The 26,009-nt window shown below is 47.3% G+C and overlaps 1 protein-coding gene across 15 annotated transcripts in view; it reads left to right on the plus strand.

Annotated features, from left to right (window-relative positions):
• Rapgef4 (Rap guanine nucleotide exchange factor 4) overlaps nucleotides 1-26,009 on the plus strand; it is a 286,523-nt gene that overhangs the window by 247,935 nt on the left and 12,579 nt on the right. For all 15 annotated transcript variants that reach the window (XM_006972425.3, XM_006972426.4, XM_076569658.1 and 12 more), the window contains 12 exons: nucleotides 3,870-4,020; nucleotides 6,057-6,145; nucleotides 6,865-6,895; nucleotides 7,128-7,206; nucleotides 7,714-7,860; nucleotides 9,618-9,715; nucleotides 15,471-15,596; nucleotides 16,002-16,180; nucleotides 19,044-19,134; nucleotides 22,749-22,799; nucleotides 23,532-23,619; nucleotides 24,032-24,096. In XM_006972425.3, coding sequence (XP_006972487.1) covers nucleotides 3,870-4,020; nucleotides 6,057-6,145; nucleotides 6,865-6,895; nucleotides 7,128-7,206; nucleotides 7,714-7,860; nucleotides 9,618-9,715; nucleotides 15,471-15,596; nucleotides 16,002-16,180; nucleotides 19,044-19,134; nucleotides 22,749-22,799; nucleotides 23,532-23,619; nucleotides 24,032-24,096 — 1,195 coding nt within the window. The remainder of the gene's footprint in view (nucleotides 1-3,869; nucleotides 4,021-6,056; nucleotides 6,146-6,864; nucleotides 6,896-7,127; nucleotides 7,207-7,713; nucleotides 7,861-9,617; nucleotides 9,716-15,470; nucleotides 15,597-16,001; nucleotides 16,181-19,043; nucleotides 19,135-22,748; nucleotides 22,800-23,531; nucleotides 23,620-24,031; nucleotides 24,097-26,009) is intronic.

Below are 26,009 nucleotides of genomic sequence, written 5' to 3' on the forward strand. Positions count from 1 at the left end.
TATAGGGAACATTGTATGTGCATGCTCATGTGAGCATACTAAAGATGTTTTATAAATGTAAACTTCTACATACACTTGAAACATCATCATATTAATTTGCCCAACTATGTATTCTGTCATTTATTATAGGACCCCCCCCCCCAAAAAAAAAAAAACAACTAGATTTCAACATCAGCAGAGAGGTCAGGAACAACCTGTGTGCTGGTATGCAGGGACAATACAGACCCTGACGGTTAGCCACAGGTGTCCTGCTGGTACTGCCCAGCCAGTACATGGGCATTTGCCCTGCTTCCTCAGTCTTAGTGAAGATAACCTGGATAATTATGATTAAATACCTTTGGTACCAACTTATGCTTTCAGGCTGTTTCATTGTCAGGCACGTAGGAAAGTCTCCTCTCCCTTCATTTCAGCCTATCTCCCAGTGCAGTATTCTAAGAGACAGGACCTCGGTCCGTCATACCCCTACCACTGAGCACTGTGGCTTCCTCTACAGAGGACCTTTATTGATGATAAATCAGTTTGAGTGGTTTCTTGGCCCACATATTCATAAAAGATTTGGAGTTTTCTTTCATAGTTCACTGTTTTATTTTAAAATACATTTGCCTCTTAGAAACCAAATTGAAGAGCTGGAGAGGTGGATGTCTGTTGTTCTTAGAGAACTGGCTTTGTTCCACAGCACCCATATGATGGTGCACAATCATTTGTAACTTGAGTTCCAGGGAATCCAATGCCCTCTTCTGGTCTCTGTGTGCACTGCATGCATATGGTGCACTTACATGCAAGAAAAGCACCTATACACATGAAATAAAAAACAGATAAATCATTTTAAAAAGCAAATCATCACTTTCCTTGTTCCATATTGAGGTGATTTTCCTAACTCTAGGGCAAGGGCTCCCACTCTGTCCACCAGCTCAGTAGAAACCTCCATTCCCTTTGATGATGTCACCATCTTCAAGTGACTCAAAATCATATCTCCTGTGTAATGAAATCTTTTTAAAGACTCTAGTCCGTATAGTCAGGAACAGTGAGATATTCCTTTAAAGTTGATATGACATGTTCAGGAATATATGCACATGTTCACAGTCCAGGGCCATCAGAAAGATGTTTTTCCTAGACATTATCACTTAGTTCTAGCAAAGTGGATAGAGAGAAGCCTAGGTTGAGGGGGAGGATGAAGTATATAACTGTGGGTACGACTTGAAGTCAAGGTAGCTGGTGTAGAACGTGAGCTCAGAGGAAGCCTGGCACGGTAGGGCCTTTAAAACACGTTCTATTCAGATTTCATAATTTTACTACCTCATACTTACCAAGGTTGTCCAAACCCCACAGCCTCGCCTCCATCTTAGCCATTCTTTCTTTATCCTACTCACTCCAGAAGTGAAGTTTTAAAATCGTACTTTCTGAAGCCTGATCTCAGCCAAGTCTCCTCCATATGTCGTCATTCACTTTGTCCTTGTGCTAGAACACCAGACACCCGGTCAGTTACAAAGAAAAGAGGAGGGTTAGGTCACAGTTCGGGAGGCTGCAAGGTCAAGGTGGCCACATCTGCTCAGTGTCTGACGAAGGCATCATCCTGATCCAGGCAGAAGGGCAACTGAGCATGTAAAAAGAGAGCTGAGAAAGGAGCCCACATGCCGTACAGTGATCCGCTCTAGAAAGAACCAATCTATACCTGAGAACTAATAAAATTAAGCAAAAGAGACCATGAGAAGGCTGCTTATTTTTGTTATGTTAGTGTGTGGTCCCTAATTCTCTTTGGATCAGCCCCATATTGCTGTTATTAGATATATCTGAAGAGAAGCCGGAAAGTTTCGCAGTTCACCTCATTTCACAAGTGAGCAAACAGAAGTCTGTAGTTCCCAGTGACTCACTCCAAATCAAAGCAATAGACAATGGGAACCAGAGGACTCAGGCCCAGATTCTCCAGGCCTCTGCTGAGCCAGCCAGCCCCCAACAGTGCTGATGCCTGTGGTACGCGATGGTCACGAAACTTTATAACCAGTGTTGCCATTCTTAAGAAAGAAAAACCGAGTTATACATACATATATACATACATACATACATATATATAATGCATATATATGAGCAAGAGACCAAAGGGTTAATCAGAAAAGAAATAATTTTCACATAAAGTGATCTGTCTTCCCTCTTTTTATTGTAAGCTCAGAGAGAATTGTAGCAATACAGCTTGAGCAATTTTCTTTTTTATGAATCTTGTGCTCAATTTATGAAAGCCATTTTGCAACCCATTTACATGCAGTAAACCTTTGCTTTAAGGTTCTGTCGTTTGCCTTGATCATGATTATTTATAGTTCTCTCCGAAAGGCCCTTTCTGGTTTAGCTCTGGCGTACAGCGCTACCACAAGGCAGGTTTCTCTGGTGCCTTCTAAGCCGTGGCCATCAGCTAGGATGTGGGCGGTCTCATTGCTTAGAATGTGGTCCTGTGGGAACAGAGCTCTCTGGATCGGGAGTCTTGGACTCCTAACCAGCTGTACCCCTCCCTGGGTAATCACAGCCTTTCATGTGCCATTTGTGGTTGTTGCTTTGCTCACTTTTACAAAGGAAACAACAATGTTTTCACCAGGTGGTGAGGTAGAGCTTCACTGAGGTCCTTTTTGTATATTTTATAGCATAAACTGTAAAAGCTAAGTTGTTTTATGAACTAGGCGATTATGATATGAGCTACTATAAATCACTAAAAAAGGAAAAGTGTGTCGAATCTAAAATACTTGTGCTGTCCCTACAGGGGGGCCAATGGCAGCATGGCCCTTTACTTTTGGCATGTGGTAGGCACTCAACTAAGTGTTGAATTCTCTTGATGAGTAAATAAAAAATTTGGGGGTGGCATTTCAAGACAGGGTTTCTCTGTGTAGCTTTGGAGCCTGTCCTGGAACTCACTTTGTAGCCCAGGCTGGCCTCAAACTCACAGAGATCCACCTGCCTCTGCCTCCCGAGTGCTAGGATTAAAGGCATGCACCACCACCACCTAGTGAGTAAATACAATTTTGAGATGAAAGTCAAGGCATGGTATAGAACGCAGGACGGACAACATCAGCCCAAGCCTCCTAGGGCTTGCACTTAAGATGGCTAGCCATTTGTGCACAAGTTGACAATGAGGCAGGATGTGGCTCTAGGTAAGAGAAGGGGGTGTGGTCTAAGGAGGGTCTGGAACCCTCACGAGGGGCTGATATGTAAGGATGTTCTCTCCCTAATGCATAGTGAGTTTATTTACTCCCACCTTGCTTGTTCATATAAACATGGTCCTGTCAGGACAGGGTGCACACCCAGAAGAGTTAAGTTGAAATTCATGTTTAAAAGGGGATTCTAAAGCTGGGTGGTGGGGGCGCATGCCTTTAATCCCAGCACTTGGGAGGCAGAGGCAGGTGGATCTCTGTGAGTTCAAGACCAGCCTGGTCTAGATAGCGAGATCCAGGACAAGCACCAAAACAACACAGAGAAACCCTGTCTCAAAAACCAAACCAAAGAAGGAGGAGGAGGTCTCAAAGATGTGGGTAGAATTATGGGACCCAACAAGATAAAGCAAAGTACCCAGAGATAAGCAATGGGAAATCGCATGACTATCCTGAGAGGTGAAATACAGCTGAAGCTAGACCCTACAGAGATCTTTGTCAACACATTAGTCTGTGTAGTCTATTGTCTGACCCCTCCGCCAGCTATCAGGTAAAAGTGAGCAGGAGTCCCCAAGAGTGTGTATGTGTGTGCTTCAGACCCTATGGTGGGGAGTCTCTTGGAGGACCAGTGTGGGAGATCGCGTCAGTCTGAAGCTGGGGTCTGTCATTCTCTGCATTCCAAGTAGCTCATTGAAGTGGGTGGGAAGCAGCTCTGTGGTTTCCTTGACTCCTCGGCACTTACCACGCACAGCCTTCTCAAGGTACGGAACAGGAAAGACTGGACTATGCCCTCAACAACAAGAGGCGGGTCATCCGCTTGGTTCTGCAGTGGGCCGCCATGTATGGGGACCTCCTCCAAGAAGATGATGTGGCCATGGCTTTCCTGGAGGTATGTGGGGGTCATCCACTCCAAGACTATCCTTTTGTCCCATAGCACAGGGGTGTGCAGCAAATTCTATAGAGATGTAATTGCCAGTTCTAGACTCTGTTAGCATCTTCTCTGTCAGAGAGGTAGTGTGATAAAGAAAAGAAAATCCATTATCCCACCACCCTAACTCACCAAGTGGTAGCATTGCAGTGGGTTACCGTCTGCTCTCTTCTGAAGACCTGCAATCACGTTAGTACCCAGCATTTTGCAGGCTGCTTTTCTTACTTAGCTCCATGAAGATTTTTTCCATGTCAGTATGATCTTTGTAACAAAAAGTTCCGATGATTCATCAGTAGCTATCCACAAAGGCCACTCCTCTCTGCCTGTATTGTACCATTTTCTCCTTCCTGGAATAATTGTACAACAAACATTTGTGTGCGTGTAGATCTGTCTTTAGTTACTTACTCTCTGAGGAGGAAGATTGCTAGGGACAAATGGTCGGTGGGCTTGGCTCCTAAGAAGCCAAGACTGATTCGATGAGGAATTGCCAGAGTAGCCAGGAGGCAGTTCTGAATGGACGTCGCTTCCTTGGCCAATACTACTTCTGGCTCAGCTGTCTTTCTTTCCTGTGGCTCACTGCAGCCGAGCATTGGCCTTTAACACTAGGTTAGGTAGTAGCCCATATCCATTGGTAGAGACCTGTACTGCTAATGGAACCAAGTTCTGTATATTAATGTTTTTTTTTCCTGCACATAGCTATCCAGAAAGAAGTTTGCTAATTCAGCACACTAGGGGGTAACCTACAGCAACCGATACGAAAACATTACATGTGCTGTAATAAATGTTTAAATTCTATGAATTACTTATTTCTGGGGTTCTCCATGTAGTATCCCAGACTGTAGTTGGTGACAGGTAGCTGACATGGAGGACATGACTCTCCCAAGATAAGGGGGACAAGTCGACTCACTCTAGTCCTCCAGAACTCCACACAAACACTCCTGTACAGGGAGAAGACGGTGTGGTTCCGTTTCAAAATTTCCAGTCTGCTTGCTCTCAAATTCATTTTCCAAAAGAATTAAGTCTCCTTCTTCCTTGCATCATCTTTGATGAGGCCTCAGAGAAAGTAGACTATGGTGGGAGGGGAAAGTCATTTAAGGAGTTGGGATTTTGAAAATAAGAAATACGGTGGCTTGAGACCATGTGCTGATTTGGGGCCCCTCCCTTAACTACCATGGTTGCCATGGTCTGCCATGGAGGCCACTGCTCCTGAGAGACACGGGGAATAGGTGCTGCTCTCACTGCCGGGAGATGGGCACAGCTCTGAGGGCATCAGATAGGGTGGTGGTACAAGCCCACAGTGTTGAGGACCGGGTCTGCGTTGGTACCATCAACAACCACACTGCTGGTATATTAAATAAACAGCAAATACTAAAGTAATAACACAAATAAATATTAAGCTGGGTGGTGGTGGTGGTGGTGACAGCGGCGGCGCACGCCTTTAATCCCAGCACTCAGGGAGGCAGAGGCAAGCAGATCTCCATGAGTTCAGGATGGCCAGAGCTACACAGAGAAACCCTGTCTCAAAAGCCCAAAAAGAAAAAAAAATTATTAAAATTTCTTGGGGATAAAAGCAGAAAAAAAAAATGTGTTTGAAGTGAAGATTGTCATGTGGTCTATTCCAAAACACAGTCCTTTGTATTCTTCCTCACAGGTGCCATGTAAGTTCACTTGCAGTTTATTGTTTTAATTTTTGTTGTGGTAAAATATAAACAACCTAACATTATTTTAGCGATTTTAAAATATACAGTTCACTGATGGTCATTTCATCACCATTATCTATTTCCGGGACCTTTTCTCATTAGCAATTTTCAATGTAAATGTTTGCTTCCCCCTCCTTCTCTCCCTTCCTCCTCCCCCTCCCACCCTCTCCTCTCCATGAGACTATAGGCTGGGGGTGCTAGCAACATGCATGGTCTAGGAGCGAGGCTCTTCTGCCCTCTAGAGAACCATGCTCCATTCAGCCCCCGTTAAGATCCTGTCACCTTTGCCGATTACAGGAATTCTATGTGTCTGTATCAGATGACGCCCGGATGATGGCTGCCTTCAAGGAGCAGCTGCCGGAGCTGGAAAAGATTGTCAAACAAATGTAAGGAGGGGCTTTGGTCTGGGGTGTCCTTTCCCCCAACTGAGTGCCTGCCTCGTGATTAGAACATCCTCCAAAAAAAGTCTTTGCCTGCAAAAATGGCTAGCACTTGGTCTATCATTAGTCACAACATGTTCTGATTTGTGTCACAGGCCCCAGGCACAGGTGGCAGTGAGGCTGGGCGAGCAGAAGGCTGGATGCCCTCTTTGCTGGCAGGCTATGGAGAGGGAACCTGTCCTTTGACAAGTCCAGGTCTAGACACATGAGTCCTTACACTACCCAGCAGTAAAATAGTCCGTTGGCATTTGGGGACATTTGAAGACAGTTGCCCAGATGGGAAATCCACTCTCTGCTGCTAAAGCTGTTCGTTGGAAATACACCTGTCCTTGCAGCGGTGAATTTGGGGCTTTCCATGCTATGAATGAACTGTTAGGTTCAGTACTGGAGAGGGCGTAAGTGATGAGGCTGACTTTGAAAGGCAGGAGCCAGGACGTTTAGCCTCAGGTCTGCTCAGAATCTGCCTGTGACAAGGGCTGGTGGCTTTGCTGCCTCCCTGCACTTTGACCTCTGGATGGGGGGAGGGGGGAGGGTCCTCCCATTGCCACCCTGAGAGATTGTGTGATTTCACTGCCTAACCCAAGATTGCAGTAATGTACAAATAAAGCAGCTTGAAAGAATGGTAGCGACGGCATTCAACGGTGTGCTTTCTCTACTTCTTGTAGCTCAGAAGATGCGAAAGCCCCACAGAAGAAGGTAAGGGGTCTTCAGAGCCCAACACGGTCTGTCTGAACCCTGTAGCATTATGATTATTCGGAACCCCTGGATTACAGTATATTGGTGTGATGTCGCCTTTGTATACACAAAATATCTATTCGCTTCATTCCGGGGCTCTAACTGCTTCTAGATGCTTCTTCTCTTCTCTGAGTTGTTAGGGTACGCTAGTCACTTGCTCTCTCTTACGTCACTGTGGTTATTACTTTTCCAGCACAAGGTGCTTTTGCAGCAGTTCAATACCGGGGACGAGAGGGCCCAGAAGCGCCAGCCTATTCGTGGTTCTGATGAGGGTGAGTAATCTCTCATGTGAAGTATTTATAGTCAGGATAAAATCGGCCCCTGGAAATCATCACCTGCAAAACCACAACAACAACAACAACAAAAAAAAAAAAAAAAAAAAAAAAAAAAAAAAAAAAACCACCTGCTCTCGGGTGTGGCCCTCGGACTCCTGACAAGTCATGTTCTTGGAGTCTGGTACCCGGACAGAGCTGAGATGCTTGCCCATACCGCACTGACACTGCCTCAGTTGTCCCTATCTCTTAGAAGAATGTGTGCTCTCTCAGGGCTTGGTTGTCAAGATTATCACTTGTATGAAGAACCGCTGGGAAGGCTGTGGGAACCTTATGGATTCCCGGAGCCAGGTACAGAGCGCTCCTTCCCCTGCCCACCTCAAAGCTGGGCTTCCGAGCAGGGAGTGTGCTCGGGCCCTGACCACAAATATCTAACTACTGTACAGAGCTTGTGCTTTTCTCTGAATGCCCAAGGCCATTTTCTCACAGTGCCAACTGTCTCTGAAGTTTTGTTTAAGGTCTACTGCGTGGACCATACCTACACCACCATCCGGGTGCCTGTGGCTGCCTCCGTGAAGGAGGTCATCAGTGCGGTGGCCGACAAGCTCAGCTCTGGGGAAGGCCTGCTCATAGTCAAGATGAACTCTGGAGGAGGTAACAGCCTGGATTAGTATTGGGGGCTTTTGTGAAATAAGCCATCCCGTCCAATAAAAAACCATGCAAGGAGCTGACGAGGCCGTTTGTGGCCGATCCAGAAGGATGGCAGAGACTGTGTGAGCTCCCAGGAATAACAGAAATATTGCGAGAAGAGGTGGGCTTCTCCGATGGCTAACATCCCCCATCTCAGGTTCCCACAGAAAGGAGAAGAGGAGAAGTGATTTATGGGAGGCAGCTGTGCCCACAATCTCAGGCATCTGTCAGCCTGTGGCTCTTTCCGTAGGAACCATAAAAAACTCTCTGGGCCTAAGACTCCCCCCCTCCCCCCCCCCAGAAAGGTGCATGGAGTCTGACGAGCTAAGGCACCGGGTGTCCGCAGAACTGAAGCTGGGGCGCTGTAGGACTCATTCTTTTCCCTTGATGACAATTTCCTCCTTACCCAGCAGAGCCGTGGAGCCCAGCTGGTCTAATAACATGAGCACTCCACTCCCCAACCTGGGACTCAGACTCCTTTCCTTGTCCCTGATGATATCATACCTGAAATGTCATCTTGTATGTCCTGACCACTTTCATGTAGCAATAACAGAGATGAATTAGACACCCTCTGTGTCGTGAGTCACTCCCAGGCCGGGAGGGGTTAGGAAGTAAATGAACATTGGCACCCCGTGCTGGCAGAGTTGGGAAATGGTCACCCACAATGCACTGGGAGGGTGTTGGAAGGAGCCAGGAGATCAAGTCCCCAGGGAAGGCTTCACAGCCATTTGAAGGGTCCTTTAGGAATGGAGGGAAGCAGTTCTGGCTCGTATGAAGGTAGATGATTGCAATGATGCAGGATTTTAAAGTGGATGATGGATTCTCAAGTAAGTCCTCTCCTTCTGTTTTTGTCCCAGTGGGTCCAGACCCAGGATGACCGCTATGGTTCATTCATTACATTCTTCCCATAGGTGTCCCAGTATAGTGGGTATTCACTTAAATGATAGTGTGTTGTTGAAGCCTGCCCCTTGATGTCCCATCTAAAATCTTAACTGCCCCTGACACATACTTTCTAACCCCTTCCCTGCTCTACTTTGTGGCCCTCATCCCATCTCACTAACACACACACACACACACACACACACACACACACACACACACACACTCATTCATTATCCCTCTGTGTTGACTGGGATTTTTATGTTTTATTTCTCTCTATAATTATATTTTATCTCTGTCATTTCTTTATATGTCCCTAGTGTCTGGAATGTAGTAAGTACTAAATATATATTCAATAAACTAATTCATAAAATATAGACAAGGGCTTAAAGTTGTTAATGCTGTGACCTCCCGAATTGGGAGCAAGTAAAAACAAAAAGATATATTTTGGCAACTAAAATTATGTGAGACCTCTGACGCATTCTCCCAAGGTTTCTAACAGTGATCTTTCTACCTCTGAAGGACCAGGCTTTGTTACTATCAAGAAACCTAACTTGCCATACAAATGGCGGTGTGGCTTTTATAAATAATTACGGTTGCGGAGTAGATCTGGGTGTTTCTGCTCCTGTTGTGTGGTCATTTCTGATGGCATCCCGAGCACTGTGCAGCCCTACGAAGGCCCTGCCTTTTTTATTCAGTGGATCCCTTCACCCCTGCGTTTTATGCAGGCGCATTTCGTGTTCCGGTAATTCACCAAGCTGGCAATTTGTTGGTGTGATTAGGGCAGTGCGGCAAATCTCAGATGGATTTAATAGGCAATCTCATGCTTTTTATGTTCACAGAAAAGGTGGTGCTCAAACCTAATGATGTTTCAGTATTTACGACGCTCACCATTAATGGACGCCTGTTTGCCTGCCCGCGAGAGCAATTCGACTCACTGGTAGGTGTGAATGGCCTCCTCGGAACAGTGTGTGCAATCAGAAAACCTTGTCTGCAGCTTAATTTCACAGCCACACTGAGGCTGGTGGCTGAACATTCTCGACTGCCATGTGTCTTGTTCAACACTGTGGTCTGTCGGGAAAGCCTCAGGTACTCACTGGAGATGCTCCAAGCTTCAGATGCTCTTCTGTGGAAAGTAGCCAAGCCACACCACCGTGGGGACATGGTTTAGTGCTCAGAACCTTGGTTGTGATTCATTTTATTGAAACGTCTTTAAATTCAGTATTAATGTTCGAAATCGGAATGCTCAGATCAGGAGGGCAATGATTAAAAAGGAAGCACCAGTCTGAGGACTCCTGGGGGAGGACAGGCGGCAGGGCGGCCATCAGATCCAGAAGGGCTCTTCCCTCAACATACTCTCAGGACCCTCAGAGGGATACCAGAGGTCAGGACATTTGTCCCCAGCCACCCAGAACTCCTGCGAAGAAAAGACACGTTCATATCTGTTTATCCTATAAAAATTAAGTGTGGAATTGACTAGCTATCAAGAGATCTTAGAAGCCACAGGACTAGGCTCAGTTTCACAAAGCTGGTTTCCTCTGTGTCTGGACCCACGGGCTTCCCTTGTTAAAAAAGAAAAAAAAAAAAAAAACAGTATGTGGGTGAGAGGTAAGCTCAAAATTTGGAGAGCGTTCCATTTCCTTAGTAGACGGATCTTGCTAGAACTTCAGACGGAGTCAGTTTAGAGCGTGTAGTCAGAATCCTTGGTAGAATGTGAGGCCCTGGGTTTCGTCCCAGCACCGCACAAGACGTACCTCCAGATCTTGACAGAGCTCATTTTCCCTGATCAGGACCCTGGTTTCTGCTTCAGGGAAAGCCATGGGGGTTTTGGTCATTCATTTTTTTCAGATATGGTCTTACTATGTAGCCCATGCTGACCCCTAAGGATTTTGTTTGTTTGTTTTTGTTGTTGAGGGTGGTTTTTTTGTTTGTTTTTTTCCGAGACAGGGTTTCTCTGTGTAGCCCTGGCTGTCCTGAAACTCACTCTATAGACTAGGCTGGTCCCAAACTCAGAGATCTACCTGCCTCTGCCTCGAAAGTGCTGGGATAAAAGGCGTGCGCCACTTCTAGGTTTTAATCCTCATTCCTTAGTCTCCCGAGTTCCGGGATGATGGGTGTGTGCCACCAGAGGCAGAGGGACAGCTCACCGGACACCATCTTGTTTCACTTAAGCAAGAACAGATGCTCCACGGTGTCTCTGACCCCCTACTCGGGCCCTCATCCTAGCGACCAGCACAGGGAGAGCAGCATGGAGTCACTGCCCCTTCTGTGTGTTCTTTGGCTCTTTAATCACCTGCCTTCATTCCTCTCTGGACAAACATCTCTCCGCATTGAGCAATTAAAAAAATAAATAAATGAATAACCAGGAAACCACACAAAGACAGAAGGAGCAAAGTTGGGTCCACAAAGTTGTCCTCTGACCTCCCCGGGTGCCCTGAAACATTTGCCCTTCCTCTCCCCCCATACATCAGGCACGCACATAGAAATTTTGAAAAACTGCCGTGTGTCCAGCTACCCTCTCCTGGAAACTAACACCTTAAGCAGCCAGTGTGGCCGATGGTTCCATGGAAGGTGCTGGGTGATGTGTTTGCCACACAGCGTGCGGGGGGCCTCTCTTGCCCGCTGTTTCTTGGCCGCCGCTGTGTTGAACCAGGGGGTGGATACGTAGGCATGTGGACTGTCGCCAGCTCCCTGGGGGCAGACACTAACGTTTTAAGCTTCTGTTTATTGCACACAGTCCTTCGGCCTTCCAAGTTCTGGGCTCTTGCTTATCTTCCGTTTGAAGGCCTGAGTGGTTGGAAGGAATTTGCTTGGCAGCAAGGACCCTGGACATGAACCTCTCAGCTGGGGGTACCATGTCTCTCTGTGCTCACAGAGGTTGGGCCTTGCCTGAAGAAGCCCCTTCTCAGACTTGCTAAAGTGTGGCTGTGAGGACCACCCTTCTAGAGTCATCCAGAGGATGACCGCGGGGCAGCATGTCGACGGATCCATCAGATCTCTCAGCTCACACTTACCAAGTGTCTGTTAAGCGCTCGGTGCTGTGCTAGCTCCTGTGGCCAATATGACAAGGGCCCTGGCGCATCTGTCCTTAGGACAATGACCGTCGAATCAGGATGAGAGTAGCCCAAGTGGTCCAGAAGAAAATGATTTTAGTATTAAATCGTGCTGTCTGCAACTGGTAGAGTGCCAGCGTTGATCCCACTGGGGAAGGGCTTGGATTCGGGAGCGTTACTCTCTTGAAGTTGTGTTTGAGTGTTAATGTGAGTACCAAGCCAGTCACAGCCAAGCTGCAGTGTGCTGGAATTTGGCTCCCCTTCTAGTCACTCGCTGGTTCCTTAGACTTTTATTATGTCTCTGCCCCTTCCTTCCATGTGCTGTGGCTGTTTCGGACTGTGTCTCAGAGACAAACCCTTCCTAGTCCATGTTCCTCAAGGAGCTTGTGATGATGACCAGTGTGTCATCAGAGAGAACCCACTATGACAAGTTCCACTATGGGAAGGTGGGGGGGGGGGTGTAGTGCAAGCAGAGAGAGGGATGCTGGGTGTAGGTTGCTTAGCCCTTAGCTTCTCACTGAGAGTTAGCAGCCCCTTTTTTGTGTTAACTCTCTGGACACAGGGCCATGGTGATGGATGCTATTCTTCCAATCACCTTTCCCCAGCATTAGTAAAACGTCATCTCTCAATGAGGTTGGGGGGGGGGGACTCTAGGGGCCCAGGGATGGGGGCTTGTCATCTCTCAATGAGGTTGGGGGGGACTCTAGGGGTCCAGGGATGGGGGCTTGTCATCTCTCAATGAGGTTGGGGGGGGGGGACTCTAGGGGTCCAGGGATGGGGGCTTGTCAGCTCTCAGACACTTGAGCCGGGCAGATCCTACATAAGCTCTGCAGTGCTACCAGTGCTCACCAGCAGGACATTTCCACAGGAAGATGGCACAAGGAAGTGTTTCCTGTGGGGTCCAGGCTCAGCATGTAAATCCCCCCCTCTTCAGAGAGAGGCACTCTTGCTGCTCATGGAAGCAACATGAGGCGGGCCTGGCATTCCCACCCAAGGAAGATGGAGACTCTACAGGACTTTCTTTTACATCCTGGAGCGATAAAGGGATGACAGCCCAACATCCATTACCAAAAGAGCTTCCCATCTTGCTTAGTGTTGACAACTCCACAGGACTTGTCGGGTTAATCAGTCCTACCTCTCAGACGCCATAAAACCTGAAGGAAAGTGCTAGAGTTGCGGGTAGATGGAGTCACTCCAGCCTCAAGGAAGGAGCTGACTCAGTGGACTGAGCCGTGAGCAGCGGTAGAGTGGAGCAGAGGCCCTGTGCTCACAGCGGCAGCTCTGGTGGGGAGGGAGACCACAGAGAGCCAGCCTGACCTGAGCCGTGGTCCTGGAATTTAAAAGCTTCATCTCCTGTTCCACCGAAGACCTGCCCTGGGCTGGAACTGTTCTCACCTGATTCCCCAAGCGGCCCGCCCATCAGCGTCGGGTCTGCTTGGAGTGGTTGCTTCCTGTCTGTTCTCTACGCTCTGCAGAGTGGGTTCACATCCAGCTCTGAGCCTGACGGTTGCACTAGCCACACTTTCCTGGGCATTTGGAGCACTGTAACCCCTCCAGAAAGTGACCTAATTTGAGAGAGGGGACCTCCCTGGGCCAAGGACTGGGTTTACATGCCGCACTTAAACTGCTCCCATTTAATCCTCTTAACAAACCTTGGTATTAATACCCTAAGTTGCCAACTTAGATAGTATAGCCCTGATTTCCTGGAGCTGGAGGCAGACAGTAAAAGATTAAGGGATCATGTCAAGCATGTGTTGCTAGAGTGGGGTTTATGTTTTCTGCTGTTTTCCAAGGCCGGCGCTAACACGGTCCATTATCTTGCCTGTGACTAAACCTCGTCTCCTAAAGAGTCTCAGAGACTCTTTCAAAGCTGTTATTTGGTGCCTCTGTGCAATCTTTTCCTGCAAATCAGGTCTCCTGGCAGCTTCCCCGCCTCCAAGCTACCCTGGCCATCAGCCTGGCGTGGGCCATCCTGAGCAAAGTTTTCCTTGCTCACCTGCTCACGGGTTCTTTTAATCCTCCATCACACACTGATTCCAAGTCTGCCGCATCTTCCAAAAGGTCCATTCCAGTGCCTCCACCTGCCTGTCTATGTACCCGGTAGTCTAGCCTGTTGATGCTCTGTCTCCAGATGTTCTAACGAAGTCCAGCGAGTGACTGCATCCACAAGAAGCACAGCCCCTGTTAGTGGAGGGGGACTCTATTATACTGTAACCTTGACTGCTCATCTCCCAGACTGAACTTTCCAATGCGGGAACTGCCCACACCCTGAACATGTCATTTCTTCCGTGTCTAGAACACAGGGGGCATTTATTGAATACAGTGGTAATGGTGATGCTAATGAAGCCTGTATAATATTAGTTTCTAACATGAGCCCTTTTTCTTACTAATGCTGGGGCTGGAGCCCACAGCCTTGAACATGCAAAGAAAGTGCTCAACCAGAGTTATATCCCTAGCCCTGTGACATGAATATTGAATATCTGAATAGTTAGCATCATATTGGCAAATAGTCTTTTCCTCGCTGTATGTTCTCAGTCTTTACAGGTAAGTATTAAGGTATTATACACTCCCTCGTCACTCACCTTACAAAGTAAAAACACTTTATAGAGCATTTCTCCAAATACAAAAGGAGATAAGTGAACCAAATGAAAACTTTTGACCAAGAGTCTTGGCCATAATAGCAGAGTTTGGGCTTGCCCCAAATATGGAAATAACCTTGTCAGTCTAATAGCTCTCAGGGGCTAAGGACTTGGAAATCCTGTGTGGACTCAGTTCACAGCACTCTCCACCACCTCACCATTTTAAGGTGGTGTTTGAAGACATGGCTGTGGCAACTTGACCTCAATCACCCCCAGTAGTTAAGTGGTACTTACTGTGGGTGGAAATTCAAACTCCCATGCTAGTACTTGGCTTTAGAACAGTTTCCATGGGAACATGAGGGGAATGTCTTCAAGAGCATCCTCCATCTTTACCATGGAAAAGGGAGAGTTTCCAGGTACCTCCAAGCCCCCAGCAAAGGAGGACTGAGGTGTTTATCTAATTGTTCTTTATCAATAAAAACTCAGGAGTCAGATGTCAGGGTAAGAACCTGAATGATCAGAGAAGTGGTGGAGAAGCAACCAGTGACCTCTTATCTCTTTTGTTCCTCCATCCAAAAGATGGAGACCCTCTCTGAGCCCCACCCTACTCCTTTCTGTCTCTCTGTCTGTCCTCAGTCCTCCGAAACCTCTATTGCTAATTTTGGTCAGCTAGTAGCTAGCTCCACCCTCTGATTCAAAGCAAACTTTATTGTCAGAATGCGATCAAAATATCACACAATGGAGACCCTTCCCAGGCCATCCTTTGCCGAATCTTACTTGCCATGGCTTGTAGTTGATTATGATAGTGGTGGTAATAATGATGATGAAGATGATGGTGGTGATGGTGGTGATGATGGTGGTGGTGTGATGATGGTGATGGCAAAGATGGCCTTGAAGCAAGTACAGCAAACAGCAAAGGCATTTTTAACCCCCAAAACAACACTTCAAAATATGCCTCAAAGTGTTCCCCAAACCCTTTCCCATCAAAAAGTCCCCAAAGCATTTGAAGCTCAGCACTTATTCCTTTTGCGGTTCTGATCCAGTTTTCCACAACTCTTCCCAGACTCCCTTGCCAGAACAAGAAGGCCCAACCACCGGGACAGTGGGAACTTTTGAACTGATGAGCTCGAAAGACTTGGCATACCAGATGACAACGTATGATTGGGAACTCTTTAACTGTGTGCATGAGGTAAGGTGGCCAGCCAGGAGCGCCCATGGCTCGGTTCTGTAAGGTTCTGGACAGGGCCTGCTTGCTTCACTCCACTGGCATTTCTGGGTGCTGACATATGGAAGCCACATGATGGGTTTGTGCATGCTGAGCTTATAAAATCCTCAAATATTAAAGAAAAAAATCCCTGTGATGCTATGCTATGTCTTCCAGAGTCTATTAAGCCAATAACACCTAGTTTATATTTATATATTCCACACGCCTCATGAAGGCCCTTCAAATCTATATGACAAGTCACATCCGGGTTAGTGATTGAATTCACATCTGCTGCTCGATTGAACGCTTTCTTGACGAATAGAGGAGCCAGGCTGGCGTTTTGATTTAAAAGCCAACAAATAAGTGAAATTGTTTTCCTTTCTGTTCTAGCTGGAGCTAATCTACCACACATTTGGAAGGCATAATTTTAAAAAGACCACAGCAAACTTGGATTTGTTCCTGAGGAGATTTAATGAAATTCAGTTTTGGGTTGTTACCGAGATCTGCCTTTGTTCCCAGCTCAGCAAGCGGGTTCAGCTTTTGAAAAAGTTTATCAAGATAGCAGCTCAGTAAGTGTCTTTAACTTTGGAGGGGGAAAAAAATGAGTCTCTGAGCCGCGCTCTCGTGGGATCCATCTTAAAATGGAACGCAGGGTGGAAGAACTGCCAGCCGCTGAGTTCTCGTAAGAGAAGAACGTCTTCTGGCCTTCTAATAGTTAACATCAATATGTAAATTAACATCTTGGAATACGGGTGCTGGGTCAAAGTGGGGCTCAGTTTTCCTCCAAACTCCTCAAATTGCCCTCCCCGCTTCTTGTGTCTGAAGAGTGCTTTAAGTAAGCAAATGTTCATTTGCAGAAACTTCTGTTGTAAGGCTTGGAGCCGGTGTCCCACATGACACGTTCTCACCAGTAGAGGGCAGTAGAACATGCTGGAACAACAGCTAATCCAACCCAGCCAGAATAAAATCAGTAAAAGGCATAAAGGCCAGCTAACCTGGTACTAGGAAATCATCTCCATACACATCAGAGAAAGCACACATCTTATAAATATTCTATTTTAAATCACTTCTTGGGAAACAATTTATTTGCTGCAGGGGCCAGCGAGGTTTCTCCCTGACATGAATTTAATCTTCCCTTGCTATTTAGATACGCCTGACGACCTCCTGTTTACTTCCATGTTTTTGGTATCACCACAGTACTAAAAATAAAAAAGCTAAATGTGGCTTGTGGCTGTGAGACTCCTTCCCTTTCTAAAGGCAGAGCCCGAGCTCAGGAAGGTTGGGAGAACAAGTGGCCCTGGCCAGGCACATTTCTTGAGCCAAACAGTTCAGATCCCACACAGAGTCTGATTTCCAGAGCTAAACAAAGAAGGAAAAGCTACTTGGTGTTTTATAGGTGCCAGCTTGCCAAATGCCGTGAGCTGTTTTGCCAAAAATGCGGAGGGTACAATAGACTACCAGATCCTTTCAATTCGCATGCGGCTTGCTCTTTCTTTGGGAAAGCTGGCTATTTGAAGAAAGGTTTAGTCGAGTGTGGCCACTTTCCCCAGCAGCGCGGACGGCCTCTGTGCAGCGAGCAAATGCCTTCATGTGTTTGGAATGAGCGGCTTATGGAAACTATGACAGGGTGTGCTTTCCCATCACGGGGAGCATGTTTTCTCTTCACCGTAGCCGGCGAGTGCCAAGTGCCGCGGGGAGGGGAGAGGGAGGCTGCCCGTTACTCTGTGGAGGCGACACAGATGAGCCTCTCTAAACAACCAGGAATTTTTTTTTAATGTTTCCGCTTTTGTGATTTTTCCTTCTTCCTTCTGACTCCTGTTGATGATTTAGGTGGACCGTAGCCTTCCCTATATGTCAGCTGATTATTCAACCGTGTTCTGAGGCTCCTGTCCCGTAAGGAACCTGTTTACTCAGCCCGGCTGTTAAAGACGGCTGACTATCTGTAACCCAGAGTCTACGAGAATGAAACAGAAAGCTGTAGACACTAGCGTCTGTTTGGCCTGCTGTCTTTAGGGGGCTGCAGCATTTTCTAGCTGTAGTCACTGGCGTCTGTTTGGCCTGCTGTCTTTAGGGGGCTGCAGCATTTTCTAGCTGTAGTCACTGGCGTCTGTTTGGCCTGCTGTCTTTAGGGGGCTGCAGCATTTTCTTTAAGCTCTTGGCCCTGTTCAGAGCTTAGCAAGGTGGATGAAGAGGACGGACACAGGTGTTTTTTATTCTCTGTTCACATGAGAAGAAATCGAGGCGTGCAATCATCTCCTGACTTGCCTTGAATGGTCAGCAAAGTTGGTAACAGAGCAGGTCTGAGCTCCGGGTCATTCTCCCACAGTCACTTACACAAGACAAGGCAAGCGTATGTCCGCGGTGACATTAGCTCCTGACCTGGGAGCCACTAACGGGCATCATAATGTCTTTGCTGGTTTTCTCACCTGTGATCTGGCCCAGTGTAGCTCCTCCAAAGTGCTTTTTCCCATCTCCACAGGCATGTGGAGAAGTGCTCATCGCTAGTCTTTGAGTTCAGTATGAACAGCCAAAGCAATCATTCAATGAGCCTTCTGCAAAAAAGTTTATTCTAACACGTAGTTATGGTGCCGGTCAACTTAGATAGCCATAGGGATTTGTGTTTATTGTGAAATGAGTGCTTTCCCTTTTGAGGGGACTGATATGAAGAACTTGGGGTGTGGGTGTTGTTGTTTGCCATCAGGTACACCAAGTACCTGGGATAATGTCACCATTTTAATAAGAATTTATAGGCTTGGTCATTGTGCTTCATTCCCAAATATAGATTCATAAATACTCATAATGGCATAAACAGATTGTCAACCTCATGTCAGCTAAACAGAAAATAAGGTTATTTTGTTATTGATATGATAAATTATCTCCCAACTTCAAACTCCTGGAGAGCAAGCGCCCAACCCCCCAGGACCACAAGTTGGAAGCTGATACTTTTCAACAATCTAGTGTCATTAATATAGCATGCAGGAGCCAGGGTGGCCACAGCATTGGGACATCCTTAACATCTTCCTACCTGCCAGGTCAGAGCATCCACCTCCAGGTCTCAATTTCTCCAACATTTTGCCTTCCCTTTTCCAATCCCAATGTATGTCTTCCTCTTCCCCCTTCCAGATTCACCACAGCTTTTAGTAAGTTTAGGATTATAATAACACCCCTCTGGGGAGGTGAATTTAAATGACTGCTCACAACCCAAACCTCGGTGGCCAAAACCATCAACTTTCTAAAACTATAGTGGGGAGTCAGACAGCCGACCGTGGCTGCCCAAGCAGAACTCCTACAGTGCGTTAAATCTATCACTGCCAGTTCATATAAACGAGTCCTGATGAATATTAATGACGATCAGAAAATAGAACTCTATTTTTTTTTTAAATCTTGCTCAGGAGTGGCATTCTACTTAAACACGTGCCTCTTGTGTTTCAGCTGCAAGGAGTACAAGAATCTGAATTCCTTTTTTGCCATCGTCATGGGACTTAGTAACGTTGCCGTGAGCCGCCTGGCACTAACGTGGGAGGTAAGCTGCTGCTGGGATCCAGCTGTGACTTTTGCTTTCGGAATAAAAAACAGAGGCTCACCAGTGAGCTCTTCTATAGAAACAGCGCTCTCACTGGTGTAACAATGGGAAAGGTGGGACCCTTGGAGGGAGATGACCCGGCTCCTTTTTCTAGTTACCTCCGAGTGAGAGTTTAAAAAGATGCTGTCCAGGTGGGGGCAGTAGGGGGAGGGGCGGGGAACCTTCGCGTTTCCATCTCTACAATGTAAATAATCATAAACCCTGGTCCGACATAGAACATGAAGGAACAGCGTTGCTCAGATGACTGCAGAAGTCACTTTGCACACAGGTTCAATTGTCTCCCAACTGGCTGCTTATTGCTTTTGCTCTCAGCCTTCCCTGTGGTTGAAAGAGGGCAGAAGATCCATTTTATCCAAGTAGTCATTGTGCTTCTGGGAAAAACAGCCCAGAGGCCAACTGTTGGGAGCAGCAGAGCACCACGTGGCTCCTAACCACCTGGTGACTCCTCCCTTCAGAGAGGAGCAACAGTTGGCCAAAGTCATGCAGGTGTGTTACGAATTTCTGTAACAGATAGGATGAGTGATTCGCGGATAGTTCAAAACCCCCTTCCTCTGTCATTAGCTGAGTACTCAGAGTGTGCTGATCCCCTTTCATGTGACACAGTTGAAGAAATACTGAACTCTAATAGAGCATACTCACAAAAATAGACTCTTGATAAATACACACAAGCATGTGTAAGAGGCACCTCAGAAAGCGGGCGAGGAATTCTGCGAGCCCCACTTTACCGCGGTGCTTAGTAGCAACTGTTGGCGTCCACATTCCCCTTGAAGTTATTTTCTACCCATTTCCCTCCTGAAACTATTTTCTCCCCTGACTCTCCTAAATATTTCCATTGTTTATAAGGCAGGTCCTCACAAGTCCGTCCTTCTGTCTTGAGTTTCCCTTAAAATTCCAGACAGCATGCAGCATCAAACAGCTCATCCCCTGAATATAGGCATGAGGGAATTGGTGAGGCCTGCGAGCCACGCCGCTGTATCGTTTTCCAGCCGGTGGAAGATCAGAGTTGGTGTGCCAATAACCAGCAAGCAATGAAACCACTGTGCCATGCCCTTCTCCCTGCCCAAGCTACCTGCAACCTCTAGAAACCTAAGATTCCCCCCAGGTGGTCTGCCTCTGGCTTCTGATCCCCCCACACACACAGAGTCCAAATGAGTTGGTTAGAAGAAAGGAAAGTTCTAGTTTTTTGAGGACCCATGGAGGCCAGCCAGCTGTAGGTCCCATGTGACAGCAAGCAGAGGACTCTCTGGGCCCTTCCGGCTGCCTCAGAGGCCCCTGGGGAGGCTCCAACCAGCTAATTGGCCAGTTTATTGTCAGCAAAAGGAGACAGCTAATTGGCCAGTCCTTCACTTTTACCAGTGTGAGAGTGCCATGAGTCGATGAACTTCCTTCCCTTCCTGTCCTTGTGTGTGTCTGAGAGAAAAGATCAGCCTCTTCGGAGGTAGAAACCATTTCTTTTGTGAGCTGAAGTGCGTATGTCGTTCTGTAAGGAGAACTTGGGCTCATGAGCGTCTGTGATTTGGATTATTTCTCTGTGTTTGATGAAAAACTCCCAAGGGCTTCTCACACGGCCCCCGTGAGCAGCAGAGTCGCCAAAGAAAAGGTGAATGACCTCGGGGGACTGTAGAGCAGTCAGTGAGCAAGGCTAAAATCAAAAAGCCTATGGTAAGAAGGGCTGGAAGCGGGGCGGAAACCCCCATCTGAGGGGACGCCACTGGGAGAGCTGGCCTTGGCCTAGTGACACATTGGGAGGGCCAGTCCCTGGTAGGGGCCTGAGCCGCCTTCTCTGGCCACACCCACTATATTTCAGGAGCACTTCCTGTTGCCCCACCCCCACCCCGCATCATGACAGCGAAATGCCTGCTGACTTTCCTTGCCGTCCCCTGGATGGGCTAACGGCCCCTGCTAAGACTCTTCTTTTGAAACAGTGTGTAAATGGAGAGCAGACAAAAAGACTTATTACCACGTTGTGTATTTCCTTTGTCTGAGAATCTGGCTAAGTTAAGAGACCTAGGGTGACAGGTGTGATCAGAAGCAGACCATATCAATGAATGTTGTCACAAAGGTTCTAACCCACATAGGTTTGTTCAATATCTAGTCCTGGATAAGTAGCCCTGGTTAGCCTTGAACACACTATAGAGACCAGGCTGGCCTGGAACTCACAGAGATCCTCCTGTCTCTGCTTCCAGAGTATTGGATTAAAGTTGTGGGTTGCCATGACCAGCTCCAAAAAGGTCTATTTTTTTTTTTATAATGGACTATATTTGCTATCCAGTGTGGTGATGCTCCATGTGACATCCTCAGACCCCTAATGCCCATCACAGCTTTTAGCCTTGAATTTGTCATCTGAGAGAGAATAGAACGTTTCCCACATCCTTGAAAATGGGTACTGGGGGATGTGGAGGAGGTTCAAGGCACTGGCTTCCAGAAACAAAATAGGAGTTTTAGAGGTGTTTAAATGGGAATATGACGGTCTGAGCCACACACCTGAGAACAGGTAGGAGTTTTCTGAGGACTGCAGAGGGCTGGTTGGTGGAGTAGTCGTAGAAGGTAGACCTTGCCGAGCAGCTCAGGGCTGCTGGGAATCTCCAGGTCTCGGTACTGCTGACGCTTTCCCACTCTCACAATGGGGAAACTCTGCTCCATCTGGGTTTGTCAGTGGCAAGTTCAGCTTTACAAAAGCGACTCTCAGCAAAATGGGAAGCCATGGATTGAAAGGGGATCTGGTGCTGATCTCCTGGCCTCTCTCGGCAGGTGTACTGAGTGGGTGCTGCCAAGTACCAAACCCGTAGACACGGAGAAGCCAGTGTCCTTGGAGGACTCTCGCGGTCTCCATTAGAGCCAGGCAGGGAAAGCATGCAGAAGGGCCTGTGTGGAGGGGCAGCTCGGAGCATGGAAGGGAGGCGGCAGAAAAGCAAGCAGAGACTCTGAACCAAGGAACCACGGGTGGCCAACCGTGGCTTAGGGACACGCAGGCTGTGAGACTCACTCCCTCCCTCTGGAAAATACAGGTTTCAACTACTCAAAGGGAACTGAGCAGCCCTGTACCTCAGCACTGTTGGGCATGGAGGAAATACCAGTTTAAAAACGAAAAACTCTATGAAGGCCTTTTCTCACAGGCTTGCTTTGTGACTAAGGAGGAAGGCTGCATCATTCCTAAGACTCTTTTATCCTAACATGCTCCAGTCTAAATGTCTAATTGGGGGAATCAAAGAGTTAATAGAAACAAGGGTTTGGAGGGTCCAGGCCACTTGGAGTCTCAGGAATGCAGCAATCCTGATTATGAATCATCCAGTCCAGAATATATTATAAAAGCAGTCAGGCCAAAACATCCATGGCTTCTCGGAGTTCAACTACATTACAACTTTTCAAAGGCAAGTTCTCTATACTCCAGGAATTATCCTCACGTGAGAGGGCACACGGTAGTTCATCCTGGCCCAGAGATGTTTGACTAGGGGCCAGAAGAAATGCAGTTCCCTTAGAAACGGTAGCACATGCAATCCATATCTAGATATAGGATCTGACAGATGTGTGTGTCATTTTCGTTTTATTAACAGAAACTGCCAAGCAAGTTTAAGAAGTTCTATGCAGAGTTTGAGAGCTTAATGGTAAGTGACAGTGGCTTCTTTATTCTGTTCACTGTCCGCATTAATCCAATTTCTGATTAGCTCAAGTTCTCACTGCAGAAATTTTATCTGTCCTTGTATGACTTTAAGAAGTTTATGGCCCCTTTTAGTGCTGCTAAAACAAGCATGTCTGACTAATGAATGACACCCTGAGGAACTAACTTAAAGAGGACTTATGTCCCACATAAGGTCAATTTGTGTAACTTAGAAAAGCAGTGTAATAGGGTCCTACCTAACACGGCTCAGGTTGGTGATGGGTTGGAAGCTACATCTCTTGGCTTGCCAAAATTATGTCTCCCCGTTGTCTGGGAGGTGTTACCAGTCAGGAAAGGGATGAATGGGTCTTGCTGGGAGGCAGGGGATGGTTCAGAGGGCGAGTTAGGGCTGGCTATGCGAGGTAGGGGATGGGAGGGAGGTGCGGCTCCAGAGAGTGGGGAATCTGTGGAGGTTTTGTTCTACACAGTTCATCTTTTGCATAGAGAGCGATGCTTCCCCTTGGCTCCTGTAGGCTCCTTCACACACGATACTGTCTCACCCCTATGTGAAGCTGTTTTAAAACCAATCAAACCTGTTTAAATCTGCCTTGCTTCCATAGTTACATCTCACCCCAAACACCTGATTGTGGGATGACGAGGCTACACATGCTAAGAGGTTAAAAAGGGGGTGTGGTACATCTCCCTCATCACTGACAAGCAACACTTTGTTTCTCCCAAGGATCCTTCCAGAAACCACAGGGCCTACAGACTGACGGCGGCTAAACTGGATCCTCCCCTCATCCCTTTCATGCCCTTGCTTATTAAAGGTAAAGCTGAAGACACACCCAGGCCAGGCAGGAGGGAGCGCTTGAGGGGTGAAGATGGCCGGCACCCTCTGAGAGGGCTGCATGACAAAAAAGACCCCCTTTCTACCTCCTGTGATTCCCGCTCTTGGGCCTACGTGTCCTGAAAGGGGGTTGGAAGGTGGGAAGGGGGGTGGTATGAAAAGCCTGTGATTTTTGAAGCCCTGTGAGTGAAAAGGGTTTGTGTTAGAGATTTTACCAACCTCAGGTAAAGAGGTTTGGAAAGTTAAACACCTAACATAAAAGAAACTATTATCAGCGTTTTCAATGGCAGTGTTATGCAAATCCCCCCCGCATATGCTAATGGCGCTATTGTGCTTTCGTAGTATGACATATTTCGGTTAGTGACTAGAATGTGGCTTTTATTTCTTTACAGATATGACATTTACTCATGAGGGGAACAAGACGTTCATTGACAATCTAGTAAACTTTGAAAAAATGGTACGTGCGGTATTATAACCTTAACCACAATGTGTTTTTTTTTTTAAATAACATTTGCATTTGTACTAATCAGGCAAATAGCGTCTGTGTGCGCTGCCATGTTACAAAGGTAGTTATACAGAATGGAGTTTTGAAACATTTGGTTCAGATTGGCTCCCTCTTTTGCTGTCAGCTCTCTTTTGTGGAGCTGAATGGTATTTGTGCCTTGGCTCACAGCAGCCGCTGGCTTTTATGCCCGGGTGCTTCTCTCCCTCCGCTGCCTGTTGTTCAAATGCACGAATGTTCAAGAGTGAGTTCTGGGTTCCTTGTTGTTCAGTAAGATTTGTGCAGCTAGACTGCCCCAGGATGCCTTTGAAACACCGCTCCTCTGCCGAGGCTGCCGTGAGTGCCTGTAGGTAAAAGGCCATGCTGCGGCCCATCTTTATTGCAGGGTATTAATCTACGTGTGTGAATTGCTTAGTCTCATGAAGTTCACTCAAGTTCAGAGAGGGGACTTGGAGACTCAGAGATCTCCACGACGACCACGACAACAACAACAACAATGAAATGTCAGTCACCAATGTGAAACTGGCGCCTTCCTAGTCAGTCTTTTCCAGCCCTTCCGCCTCCACCCCGCCCCCACCGGGAGAGGCGGGAACATAGCAAAGGTGCTTTGTAGTTTATGTTCCTATCTTCCGAGAAGCAATAAGGCAGGCCTTGCCAGAGCCTCTCTTTAGCTGCGCGGTCCGTGTCAAGGGAATGCCACACTGTCTCCGAATCCCGGGGCTGTGTGTTCCCGGGAGAGAACAGAGTGATAGGGCTTCGTCCCCCACCCCCCACCCCCAGGGGTTAGCATCTGCCCAAGGCTGTTTTGCAGTGTGAATGTGGCCCTGGATTTGGAACTCGGGGGACACTCGGATCCACACTCAGCTCGGTCCTTGTGTTCCTCACCCTCTGTGTGAGTCTGTTTCCCCAACAGAAAATGGGGCCCATGCCTGCTTTCGCCATGCTGATGGATGGTCCGTGGTGCATGAGTCTTTCTGTAAGCACTGCAGCGTTCTTAGCAGAAACCTGTAACTCTGATTGTTTCTTGAAATCAAGCTAGTGTGTATGTCTTCGGGGGAACTTGAAACATCCCGCTGCATGGGGGCTAAGGCTCAGCCCTAGTCGTATAGGCTGATGATTAGGAAGTATGGTTTAAGTCACTGTCTTAAACCTCTGAGGTTTAAGACTATAAGCAAGGACACCGCACCCATGGGCCAATAGTGATTCCTTGCTGACCTGTTAGCATAGAGAGCTAACATTCCCCAGCGTTTTTTGAGAAAGAAAGACAAATACTTGTTTTCCCAAAGTGGACGATTGAGCAAATAAGAAAAGTGCCTCTTTAGATCACTTATCCGGAACATTCTAAGACCAAGAAACAGCTAAGCCAACCGCTGAGCTATAAAATACACTCGGGCACAAAGATGTGACACCCAGCATTCCCTGAAGAGTCCACGGGCTTCAGTACTCTTGATACCTAACATGGAGGGCGTGGTCCAGAGCAAGCCAGCGTGGCCGCGGGCGCTGAGCTGGCCATCTATTGGGGATGCTGAAAGTTGTCTCTGAGTTTCTAGAGCTGTGGCCCCTCCGTAGCCTGCCAAGGGAAAGTCAAGATGGCCCAGAAGTAGGCTCCTCGTGTCTGTACCTCAGGTCCACAGCAGCTACCTCCTCCCTGCTAGGCAGTAAGCAAGGAGGTCCTAACTGTTCTGTTCTCTGGATGGCCATGTTGGTTTAAGAGCCACTGGTCCGTTAATCTTGCACTGTAGCTACCATGCACACGCCTAAATTAACGACGGGCTGAAGGTCATTGTGATCATTTAGAAGCACAGGAAGTTTATGTCTTTTCACTTCAAAATCTTCAATAAGCACGGCGGCTCCGCTCTGAGGAACAG

Source organism: Peromyscus maniculatus, chromosome 4 (genome assembly GCF_049852395.1).
Source record: "Peromyscus maniculatus bairdii isolate BWxNUB_F1_BW_parent chromosome 4, HU_Pman_BW_mat_3.1, whole genome shotgun sequence".
Classification (NCBI taxonomy): domain Eukaryota; kingdom Metazoa; phylum Chordata; class Mammalia; order Rodentia; family Cricetidae; genus Peromyscus; species Peromyscus maniculatus.